The 12,360-nt window shown below is 40.1% G+C and overlaps 1 protein-coding gene across 1 annotated transcript in view; it reads right to left on the bottom strand.

Moving 5' to 3' along the window:
* Positions 1-2,798: 2,798 nt before the first annotated feature.
* The window catches only part of RYBP (RING1 and YY1 binding protein), a 12,178-nt gene continuing 2,616 nt past the window's right edge, over positions 2,799-12,360 (bottom strand). Inside the window, exons 3-5 of the mRNA XM_019536991.1 lie at positions 11,878-12,078; positions 11,642-11,740; positions 2,799-7,058 (exon numbers count right to left, since the gene is read on the bottom strand). Of these exons, the coding sequence (XP_019392536.1) occupies positions 6,806-7,058; positions 11,642-11,740; positions 11,878-12,078 (553 nt within the window). The 3' untranslated portion in view covers positions 2,799-6,805. The remainder of the gene's footprint in view (positions 7,059-11,641; positions 11,741-11,877; positions 12,079-12,360) is intronic.

The following is a 12,360-nucleotide window of genomic DNA, read 5'->3' as shown; positions in this document are numbered from 1 at the left end:
GAGTAAAACTCCTTGTTTTAGTCATTGAAAAATGCAGATTCTGGTGGTCTAAATCTAGATGTCAATTCATTTCAATTTATGCTCAGCCAAAATATTAGACATCAATTATTTTGCCAGCCTAGCTAGGAGGCATGGGAAGTAAAGTCAAGAGTTTAATTTTTTTCTGACTTTTTCAGAATAAAGCATTTTGTTTCCATTTACAAATCTGCCTAACTTTAGTGGTAACAGGGTAAAAACCCAAACTGAAATGCCATTCCCCTCCACTTCCACCATCCCCTCCCATTCCCATTCAACCTGAACCGAAATTCTTTCTGCTTTTTGGCTCGGGCAGAAACACAAACATCTGTTTCACAAAGTTTCTTCAGTTTGGCAGGAAAACCCCAATCCTCAGTGACCCGTGGAGTTCTTTCTGAACTCTTGCTCTAGGATATTTCCTTGAAAAGCTATAAAAAAAAAAAAACAAAAAACACAAAACACACACACACACACAAACAAAACACAATTAAGTTTATCAGTGAAATTACACCAGGGACCTTTAGCATGAAGCAAACAGATTTGCATTGATGGGATTGACAGTGGACGGCACTGGATTCACTGGTTTGGAAGCAAACTTGTCCATACCCAACCAATTAAACCATGGAGAATAGATTGCAGTGTTCAAAACAAGAATTTAAAAAGGCAGCAGATCATACTCTTACCCTGTTACAAACTTTCCTTTCATTAAATGGAACCCAAGTATTTTCTACATATGCCTCGCTGCAGTCTGCATTACCTCAATCATATCTTTCCAACGCTTTTGAAGAGGCTGCCAGCTGCACAAGGGTATTAAAAGACGTCAGTTATTTTGCCAGCCTAGCAAGGAGGCATGGGAAGGAACTACATTTCTAGTGACAAAAGCATCATGCGTTTCTTTTCCGATACGGTTCCATGGGATTGTAAAAGTTTGCCTACTCTGCATCCAACACAAATGCTGTCTTCCACTGTTTTTCCTGATTTCACATGGCACATCCTACTACAGCTGGAAAAGAAACTGCCATTCATTACATCCATCATCTCTTGTGCTGATAAAAATTCAAACTGCCAGTTAACTTCAAAAGAAATAGTGCTAAGCACATGCAATTAATTGATGCCAGGGCATAGGCTTGGCCTTTCAAGGCTTGAGACAAGGTTCTTAAGATGGCAGTTTTCCTACCATGCTTTAAGATAACAGTCTGTTCTAGTCATCCAGGAAACTGTCCATTTTCATGTTTTGTAGTCAAACAAGTTGCATTTTTTTTTAAACTGCAAATGTGCCCCCTATTCGCTTCCCCATGTTATTTTAAAGTTAGATTAGGGTTTCTACTCATCTCTGTCTGCCCATATCTTTCTAAAGCATTACAACCTAGACCTTCATATCTTCTCTAATCTAAGTATGGAGTTATTAAATATCAGGGGAGTTGCAATCCTTTCAAAACACGGCTCTTGGCTGATTATCAGCTGGTGCCCAAACAGCCTGGTGAGCTCATGCTTCTGCAACAGATGTCGAGAAAGACTATGCGAACTAGAAGACTTGTAGTCCTTCTTACTACATTGGTGCCCCTCTGGTGTTTCCATCCCTATCTCACTTTACAATGCCAGTGTAAAAAGCTTTAAAATTAACCAGCACACAGGCATAAGAAGTTTTATCTTTATTTTATACAGTGACCTAAAGGACACTGATTTTATAACTAATCTTCTCATCTTTAAATGACAATTTAAGTCAGCAGTCGAGTTATAAAAGCTGCTACAAATTCAGTTTCCTCATTAAAACCCACCTGACCTGAGCCATGTTGCTTGCAAGCCATGGTTTAAAAACATGCTCCAAGTGGAGCACATACCTTAGTAAAAGTGATCCTGTAATTCAAAACCTAGGTCATCTCCCTCCTATCACTATTGTATCAGAACTCAGTATAAAGTCCCAAACCTGAAAATAAATGAGAGCAAATTCTGGGGTCTGCCTACTTAGAGACGCTTGCAGGACCGGGGGCCTTGAGCTGCAAGCTCTTTGAGGCCAGCACGATTTGCTTTGTCTCTCCGACACGCCCAGCAATTCTTCAGGCTCTCAACAACACCACCTTCCTGTTTCTTCTTATTCTTGGCACAAACTATTTTGAAACACTGCCAAGAGAGCTTAGAGTAGTCAGAAACCACAAAAGAACCAAAGCCTTTTCTGGTTTAAGAGTTTTCCACAAGCTGAAAGTGCAGGGACTTTAAGTTTAGTTGATTGGAAGCAGCATAATAAATTTTCTTCTACTTTTTCAACTTAGAAATCCTCTTGTACAGTTACACAGACAGCACCTCAATTGCGTGCAAAAAAAATCTAAACTGAAACCAGTCCGATAATTAACATGCTTTTTGCTGGACATCCAGTACTGCTTGTCAAATACCAGTATTTTTTTCAGTGCAAAAATGTAAGTAGATTTTCAATTAAGGGTTTTATCATTTTGCTCTTGGGAGTTAGCTAGGTAACCCCAAGGGCTCTTGCTAAAATCCTTTTTGCACTGTGGAAGGGGGAGGGGAATCATTTCTCTCTCTTGTTTCCAAGCCATTAAGACCCAAATTCTGCAAACATCTGAAGGTTCACTCGTGCAATTAGTCCCACTGGCTTCACATATATGGGAACCCACTGCAGTTAGCCACGATCTTACGCGTTTGCTGGATTTAGGGACACGAGCTGTTTTTCATTCTGTGCACTACACAAAAAAGCTGTTTCAATAACACTAGCTGCTCACCTTGTCCAAATCCTGGCGTCTCCCAAAAAAGAGAGCTTTCAGATATAATTAAATTTTACTATTTTATTTGTGAAAAAACTACAAGCAGAATTCATAAATAGACATTTCTATTTAAAGCAGGAAAATGATAAAGTGGCTTCTAATAACAGTCGTGCACATGCCAGTAACAGGAATATATTAACATCTTTTATTTGCTAGACAAAGAGCAGTGTCCAATATAAATTTCCCGAAAACATTTAAGACCTGTGAATTTCTGACCAGTTCACAAAACCACCATTGACACTTTAGCATGAAGATTAAAACAAACCTAACAGGACTGTCAGCTCTAAAGACTTTACAGAGCGGAGAAACTTTCAAAAGCGTTATACAAGCTGTCTTTCTGGGCAAATGAAAAATAGAGCTCGTATAATACATTAACATAAAAATCCACAAGATAAGATTATGTTTTGACATACTTAAACAAGCATTCTATATTTGTCTCCAACAAACAAAGCTAAGGAAATAATGTAACCATCTTTACACAGTAAATTAAGGTTACAAGTCATACACAAGAACAGAACTGCTTGCGCATTAAAAACTGTTCAGCTCCATTGTCATACTCTAAATGTTGGCTCTTAAAACCATTTTCGGTTACATACAAGCAAAGGTTATTATATAGTCAGCAATTAATAAATTTTCAATAATTTACGTTTATGGTAGCTTAAAAAAGTAGACTGAGAATGATCTTGATAAGGCAGGTGAAAACATCTCAGTGGAAATCAACTCACAGAAGCTACTGCCAGGTTTTAGATCTGTCCAATTTGAAACAACCGATGTGTTCCAATCAAAATAAATAGCCTTTGTGTTAAAATGCTTCTACTCTTCCTTTTTCCTTTGCATGACTATGTCAAACTGAGCAAGTCAGGCAAGCTATGTTGGTGTGTAGGTGTGTCAGGGTGTGTGTGTGTATGTGTGTTTGTGTGTGCGCGCGCGCATGTGTGTGTAAAAGTTGAAACTTGAAAACATAACACTGTGCTTTACTTACCTGCTTTCTGTGCCACTGAATACCAAGCATATCTGGTCCATCCTCTACACTAGTGTTTTTTGTTGTTAGGTTTTTTTTGTTTGTTTTTTTGTTGGTTTTTTTTGTTTTTGTTTTTTGTTTTTTAAACATGCTCCCTACAGATAGCAGGTTAAAACTCAAAATGCAGAGCGTGGAGCGAATTCCATTTCCAGATACATGCCTTAGGGGTATCATCAATTCTAGAAATTAAGTGTAAAAGTAAACACTATCCTTCAAATCCACAACACAACAGCTAAGAAAGCGGCCCGGGTAAGTTCAAATGCTTAGCTAGCAATTTCTACTAAATGCAGAGTTACAGTTCACTTGTTGCAAAGTAATTTTCCACTCTCTCTTTACAATATCCTATTTTATAAAGGAGGCACACCAAAAAAGAAAAAAAAAAAGATCAAAAGATGTCACTGAATCAGTAGCCTATGAGTAGCTGGTTACTGTGTGTTAAAGCTTTTTCAACTAATCTACAAGGTCCATTCACTTTATATGAAACAAAATTTCCTGGTAGACATCATGCTTTTATGCACAAATTCCCAGATCCAGCAAAGAACTTAAATATGTGCATAACTTTAAGCACTAGCATAGTCTTTTTTGAAACTAGGGGGAGAAGCAAATGCTTGTCTCCAGGCTTTGCTGGATCAGGGCCAAAGTGCATGCAAGCCTAACTGATTACGGTTCATTTATAAAGCAGTGCAAAATATACAACTTCAGGGGCATCTTCAAAAAGTCTCTCTTAAAAAATTATTCCAATACATCTCAGTAAAATAAATAAATATGGCTGACCAGTTTACCCTCCCTGAGACCCTTAAAGGAATAGTAAAAACTGGAAAAGGAATGTCTTTGCAATATCCCACTAATGTTAAAATGTGGATCGAGAAATTCATAGTATTAAAACTATGTCTATTATATTTTCTTGATGCTCATAGGGAGCATCTGATTTCCTTTGGTTCTTCAATAAATACTTTAAAAATGTTGTTTAAAAAGGTAAATACAGCCTATATTTCCAATATAAGCAGAATTAAATGGGGGGTGTCCATGTTAAGGTGTTCACAATAAAAAATGCAGTTGCAAAGGCCCTGCTTTTTACCATACACCTTCAAGCACAGCTTGTAATGAATTAGTTAAGTACAGAATACTTTGATCGTATGTGTGAAAGGAACCTATGTCTGCTACTCAAAACCACGCTGATCTGAAAACAAAAATTTAACTCAGTTGCCTCCACATACAGAAATGATTTTTGCCAAGCTAATAATTCGCAACCAAAGAAGCTAGCACCAGGTTACTATTAAATGGCCCTCTTTCCAAACATGGCACCCAAAAAAGGGTACCCCAATGCTGCTGAATAAAGCCACAGACTCTGTGCCTGAAATTACTGCCAAGCACTCTGGAGCCACACAAATAAGGATAAAAAGCCAAGAGAGCTCCAAAAGTTTAAAAATAAAGCAAACGATATTTGTTTCACCTCTTCAAACTAGTGTTCTAGCAGGCTAACACCTAGAAGAAAAACTATAAAGCAAGGCTAACAGACCAAGAAATGCAGTCTGAATAGCTTTAGAGCTAGAATGAAAGAGATACTGGCCATCCGTTTGAGCTGCACTTGTTGCTCACTTGGCAGCCCGAAAGCTTTTCACAACTTTAGCTCCCACAGCAGGACAGCTAAACATGTCCCAACACTGACAAACCTCACGTCGTCACTGGATGATCCGCTGTTCAGAAGTCACTTTTGGAATCCAAACCCAACTCAAGACACAAAATAATCCCCGTAACAGCATGGAAGGAGACAGACATGAAAGGGCTGGATCAAGGAAGAACCCTGAAACAACAGATGGGAACAAGTAACCATTTCTTACATCAGCCCCCCAAAAAGGCTTCTGGCCCTACAGTTCTCTCTTGCCTCGAATCCTAACGCAAAAAGCTACTCCACAGACTTTTAAAGTTAACGCAGTTATCGATGCAGGTCTGGAAAAATGGATGGAATTCAAAATTACACAACGTTGTATTTCTGTGCAATTGGCTATGCAAAAAGATAGTGAAATAAACAGGTTACCGGCATACACATGAAACTGTGGCATTCAGCTTAGTTTTGAATGCACCCACTTGAATCAAGACGTGAACTTGTGATTTGTCAATCTGAGTTATCCTACCGGGAATGCGTGCTATCTGGAGCAGTCTTCCAACAACAAATCACAACACTCATATAAAAAAAATAAACAAACGGAAGATCAAAACTATTTGTCCAGCCAAAGCATGGGAGGTGGGGAAGGAGGGGGAAAGGAACAAAAAAAAAAACTAAAATAAAATAAAATTCGGGTCCCATCTAGATTCAAACCTTCAGGAATACACTTCCCATCTCAGACCGGTTCCATTTCAGCTTCAGCACTTTCACAGAAGGGGACTGTCCCAGATCTTTACTGTTCAATATCATTGTTTCGCTTCACAGTGTTTCAAGCACCAGCGTTTCCATGTATTGGTTTCAAATAACCCTTTATATATATTTATTTATATATATATATATTTATATATAATTTATATCAAAACTGATAGTACAGAGTATAACTGGAGGAAGAACTGAACTTAAAAGGATATGCTGAAAAAGAGGATGGAGTTTGTGAATGCAATAAATAAAGCCCCCTTCCCCTGCCCTCCCCCCCCCACTCCAAAAACAAAAGGTTGTAATGTTTATGGAAAATTGTGCACAGCAGATATTATAAAAAAGTAGATTCAGGAGCACATCCAATTATAAATGATTGTTAGGAAAATCATATAAAACAATGGAATACATAAAAGTGTCAAGAGTAATCGTCAGGGTGCGAAATTCCTTGGTGGCCAGATGCCCATGGCAAGCAGAAATTATCCTGGTTGCATCAGTAAGAGGTCGATGTCCAAGAAAGTGTATGTTCAAGCACAGAAGAGGCTCTCCAGGATTTAAACAGCATGGGCAGGTGGAGTGTTTGAATTTCATACCCTGATTCATAGTTTTCCACAACTCCATGTGCAATTTTCAGAAAGATTCATCGTTGACTGCTGACATGTCCCCCTTGGGTGTGGAGGAGCGGGACGAGCCCTTGTCTGTGCTCTCAGAGCCAGAGCTGCTCTGATTCTGTTGTTCTGATCCTGCACTGGAGGTCACTGTAGATGAGGATGTGGAAGAGGAGCGAGTCTTTTCTTTAAAGTCTGTGATAATCACTGTGACGTTCCCCACTGTGACTGCCAGCTGCTGTGCAGTACTTCTGTCCACATTTTTCAGTCTGGGTCTAAAAAAAGAACAGAAGAGGGGAGAAGGAAAGGTTTGTTAGGAACAGTGTTTGGGACAAACCTTTTGCATTGGCAGCTCACTTGCACAGGCAGGTCTCAGACATCTGGAAGAGAATGCAGCACTGCCCTGTGCTTGGAGCTGTGCAGAGCACGCAAAGGACTCAGCAGGCTTTTTGCTCCTGCGGTAGCAGTCTGTGTGGGTTGTAGCAGGAGCATGTTCATGCCTAAAGGGGAAGGGCTGCCTGGCAGAGCTCTGCCAAGAGGATTGGAAGGTTAAAGAGGTACCCTCAACCCTATTCTGACAGAATGGAGGATGCTATGACAGCTGTGGGGACAGGAGCCATAGAAATCCTCAGGATCCCCTCCCCACAGGGCAGATGAAAGAACTGTTATCTAAATTCTCCATCTCATCACGTGCCCTGATATAATGAGACAAGGCTGTGACTTTGCAATACAAAACCACATGAAAGCATTTGAACATGGCTCTTTCATTCCCATATGGAAACTCTGCAGCTGCAAGCAAGTTGGGCACTGGGACAACCTGGCTTTCCTGCTCAGTTGTTCCCAATTTATATGAATGAGATGCCCAACCAGCCTGCATATGAAACAGCTCAAAATGCTCCCTCCTGAACAAGGCTGTTGGAAGTAAAACCCCGAGCATTCAATTCTAGTTTTCAGTTAGCTCTTTTCCCATTAGGAGACAACACAGAGAGCAGAGCGTATTGGTATTTATAGCTCAGGATTATCTCAGTAATTTGTGTGCTGTGCTATCATGCAATTAGTAAACCGGCTAATAAGGAACTGGGCTGTGCACAGAGACTGACATTCACATATGCTTTCAAGGCTCGATCTAAACCTGATACAAATATACAATGAAATGAATTAAAGGCCAACTTGAACGAGGAAGTACTGAAGGTGGTCTAACGACTTATCTCTAGCTACTGGAAGATAAAGTTTCTTCTGCGACTCATTTCTTTGCAAATACCTAGTTGATCCAATAAAAGATATCACCTCTTCCACAAGTTTTGATTCCTTTTGCCTCTAGACAAACATGACTATTACAACCTGGATACCGTCTGTGACTATCTGCATTTTTACAATCAACCCCTTCCCCTTGCAACCAAGGATATGACAGGCAGTGGAAAATTCCCAAGCAGGGTAATTACCAAGGTTATTCTCCAGGTCACTGGGAAGTTGCCTTCTTAAGAGATATGGGGGAAGATGGGTTAATTCAAGACCAAGCCCCAGCTTTTAGACAAGCAGGTATCAGAACGAGCCTGCCATTTCTTGTCTGCTTGTTGATCATTTTAAGCTAGCTCAAAACATCAAAAAGATAGGAAAGAAAAATGATCTTTTCTTTTCCCAGCCTATTCATGGGAGGAATCTGTAGATGATCTTTCTAAGGCTGCCTCTTCCAAGCGATGATCCTTTAAGAAACACCGGGAAGCTGCACTAGGACTATCAGCCTGCGGAAAATAGTGATGGACTGAAAGTTTCTGAGGGCAAATAATAACATTCTTGCAAATCCTCTGAGATGCTCTTATTCCAAAGTAGTAGCTTTACGGGTAACACATGAAGCAATGTTCTTATTCATTGCATTTATAATATTTATTTAAAACGTGCTCAAAATTTTCCTGGACTGAGATAAAACAGCCATGGAATAATCTTGTTTCTATTTACTATTTATTCCCTTTCCACTAAGTAACTCCATTCTTCAAAGCCATTGTTACTCTCGGTAAATTTGAATACCAAGTCCTACACCCACATGCCTGTGTGCTGTATACCTATACATACAAGAGTGTGTGAAATTTTCACATGTAACCACAGACTTAGATGAAGTGATTAACATCGCCCAGCTTGTGGAGGAGGAGAAAGGCCAAGTAGCTCAGCATAACCGGGGGTTTCAGCAGTTCTCAGGCGTAGGCTTAGCAGCCTGAGCATGCCCAACATCACTACGGTAAGCATGCCAGGAAGTGTAGTAAGTTTATATATTTTTCTGCCCCAAGCCCCAAGTTCCTCTAGGAAACCCAGCTCTTCCTGTAATTTTACTGGCCTGTTTGCTTCTCTCATGCTCAGGAACAGCTAAAAATCCTGGCCTGGATTATCTCCCTGTCCACACTCTTCTCCTCTTGGTGATCTCAAATGCATTTCTACAGAGGAAGACAAACCAGCCTACGACAGAGCTCTGCAACGCATAGGCTTTGATTTCCTAGCTTAAAATGCACGAGCAATGAGAAATGTCCTTCAAGATCCACCTCAGAATAGAGATTCCCCCTCAGTTACATGACAAGATATGGTTGACTAATGAAATTTAAACGTACAGCTGAATTTTCATGCAAACGTTGAAACTGGAAAATACACCGTTTGCCATTACATGTTTGGGGGTTGCTTTAATGGTGCGGGAGAGACCCAATTTTGTAACTGCTGGGGTTTCTGCCTCCTCAATGCTGGGGAAAGCTTCTACATATTTCAGCACATTAACAGCTACTCGCTTGGTACCGGCAGTTAATCCATCGTGCAGGTACGGGATAGAAGTTCGGACTACGGCCACAGTTAGCAGAAGCACATGGCCACGTTCCTGCCACAAGCACAGTTGAAAGGTGGTAGTGATCAGAAGGGTGCCAGCACAGACTGACTGGCCCATGTGGAGTACAGCAGGTCTGAGTCTCTCGAACACTTGGAATTTACAATGGCCCTTAAACGTGCTGCAAGGGTGGAGCACTGTCCCCACAAGTATCTGGTATTTTCTACAGAGCCTAGTACAGTGAGAGCACTGCACCTTAAACAGCATGCTGCAGGCTTTACATTAACAAGTAACAACTGGAGACAAAAGACCATCCTGCCACCCCCTTGGACAAATGCCCCAAGATCCACACAGATTTCTCAAAATTTCTGAGAGGGTTAGTTCCCAGCTTGCTAAAAAATGGCTGAGAGATCTGAACAAGGACAAAGACCGAATAAATGATAAAGTGTTTCTATACAAATAAAAAGTTATTTAAAAGGGACCTGGGGTTGAGAACCTCACTGACAGCCAGGAGCTGAAGCTGCAACAAGAAAACCAGGGTTAGAGCAGCAAAAGTGTTAAAACTATAAAAATTGCAGGTAGAAAGCTGCTGCATCATCAATGCTGGGTAATGTCCTAGGTCAGACCTGACAACCTTCGAAAACTATTTTGGTATAAGAAAATCTTGCTATGATGTACAGAATGGATTAGAATAGCCCCACAGTGACTGAACAATCCTGCTAAGAAGTTCACCCAATCTAGGTCACTTGTTACATATATATAAAGCCTAACCATTTAATGATAGCTGACTGGCAAGGCATCTCAAAATCCTCCTATGACCAAGATCCCACATTGAATATCGCTGCAACACATTTATACAGTAAAGACACAAATCCTCGAGAGAAGAAAGGCAGCACTCGTCAATAGTCAACTCAATCTTCCAAGCCAAGTAGAGCAAATGGAGTCTTCACTAGTTCTGCAGTTTAAGCGCGCCAAAGGACCAAACGTGTGAAGAATAGCTAGCATTAACAAACATTTGCTTTCCTATAGCTTAGGAATTTCCAATATAGTAGCAATTCCATTGAACTGTGTAATATTAGCATCCATATGCAGCGGACTGGAGACCCTGTTTAACCAAACTTAATACCAGAGTAGTACACGACCCATTAGTTTCAGTTTCACATTTTCCACAAACCACAGCAATTCAGCTACGTTTCATGACAAGATATTGCAGCGTGCAATTCACATGCACACATAGACAACACACACGCCATCAAGTTCCAGTGAGATTTAGGTGTCCAAACTCTGTGGTCAAATTCTGCTTTCATGACCTCTATCATTTTAAGTTGTTAACAAGACCAGAATTTGGCCTCCAAGATTAGTAACTGCTGATTTTGAGAAATAAGTAGTAAGACTTCATATTAAAAAAAAAAAAAAATACATGTCAACACAGCTGAGGGCAAGACTGGATCCTAGCACACAGGTCAACTGCCATCCAACTTATCTATTTCAACCATCCACTTTACACCCTGAGGCAAGGGGATAGAAAGTTTCCTCTGTTCAGGCAAGATCTCCTATAGTCCTTAAAAGCACACATTCAAAAACGAATTCTCCAGATAACCGAAGTGCTTGTATTGAAGGGCAAGGCTCCAGAACATAACATGCCCACTCCTCACGCTGTTATTGAGTATGAGGGAAAGAAGATGTGAAGAAGCCGATAGGTGACAATTTAAACACTGCTTAATACTGATTTTTTTTACACTGCAGTTTGGCAGCCAAACAACTGCCACCCCGACCGAATTCTGACTCCTTTATTAGAGGGCAAGAACCAAGCAGCTATTAATGATTATTTGCACTACTTGAAGCTGCTCTTTCCAGAAATGTTCATGTGCATAGGCACTACTGATGCCCTCACCACACTCATTCTGTGGGGAAGTACAAATACTCTGTTTCCAGGTCTGTTAATTCCGTTTTTACAAAACTACTGGTTGGGACCTTTCCATTCAATTCAGTTTTGATGTTTCATTAGTGAGAGACGTCAAGAACAGCAGCTACAGCAGCTGATTCTGTAAGAGTTACCTTGAAGTGTGATTTGAGTCGCTGGTCTTTGTTGTTGTATTCCCAGACTGTATACTGTTTGCTTCACTAGGAGGATCTTTCACAATATCTGACTTTGGTCTGCAAAAGGAAAAAAGAGAGAAAATATAACAGCAGGTTTCTGGCTGAATAATGTACAGTACTGCCTGACAACATTGCTACTTAAAGCTTCAGCAGAGAATAGCTCTGCGTCTTACTAGTCTGCCCTTGTCACTTACTTAGTCTTCTTGGTGTTGTTCTTCTTTGTAACACTTGGACTGATTTCTTTTTCCTTGTCAGGTTTTTCTTTGTCTTGCTTTTCCACTTTCTCTTTCTTTTCCTTTTTAGGTGGCGGTGGGGTTGCATATTGCTGAGCAACTTGTTGTGCCACCAACTGTGAGTTTATTCTAGGCTTTCTATAATGAGAAAAAAAAAACCCACTATCAATTATTTAATAAAGAATGTGTCATTTTAAATGCAACAAACACCATTACAATCTATCCATCAACCAAAAAAGAATATTTTCCTCTAGGTGCAGAGTATATTTTCCTCCTTAATACCTGCAAGCAGCACATTTTCAGACTAAGCAAATTGGAGTTACACTGGTAATCCCATACTTTGTTAATCGTTTTCAGTATTCCTAACAAACGTAATGCTCCTTTTCTTCCACAGCCTTCATAAATTTAGTTTTTATACTTGGAGACAATAGTGAATGACAGTTT

Source organism: Crocodylus porosus, unplaced genomic scaffold (assembly GCF_001723895.1).
Source record: "Crocodylus porosus isolate Cpor-Errol unplaced genomic scaffold, CroPor_comp1, whole genome shotgun sequence".
Taxonomy (NCBI): Eukaryota; Metazoa; Chordata; order Crocodylia; family Crocodylidae; genus Crocodylus; species Crocodylus porosus.
The sequence above is the reverse complement of the archived record's forward strand: the minus strand, read 5'-3'. Positions and strand labels throughout refer to the sequence as shown.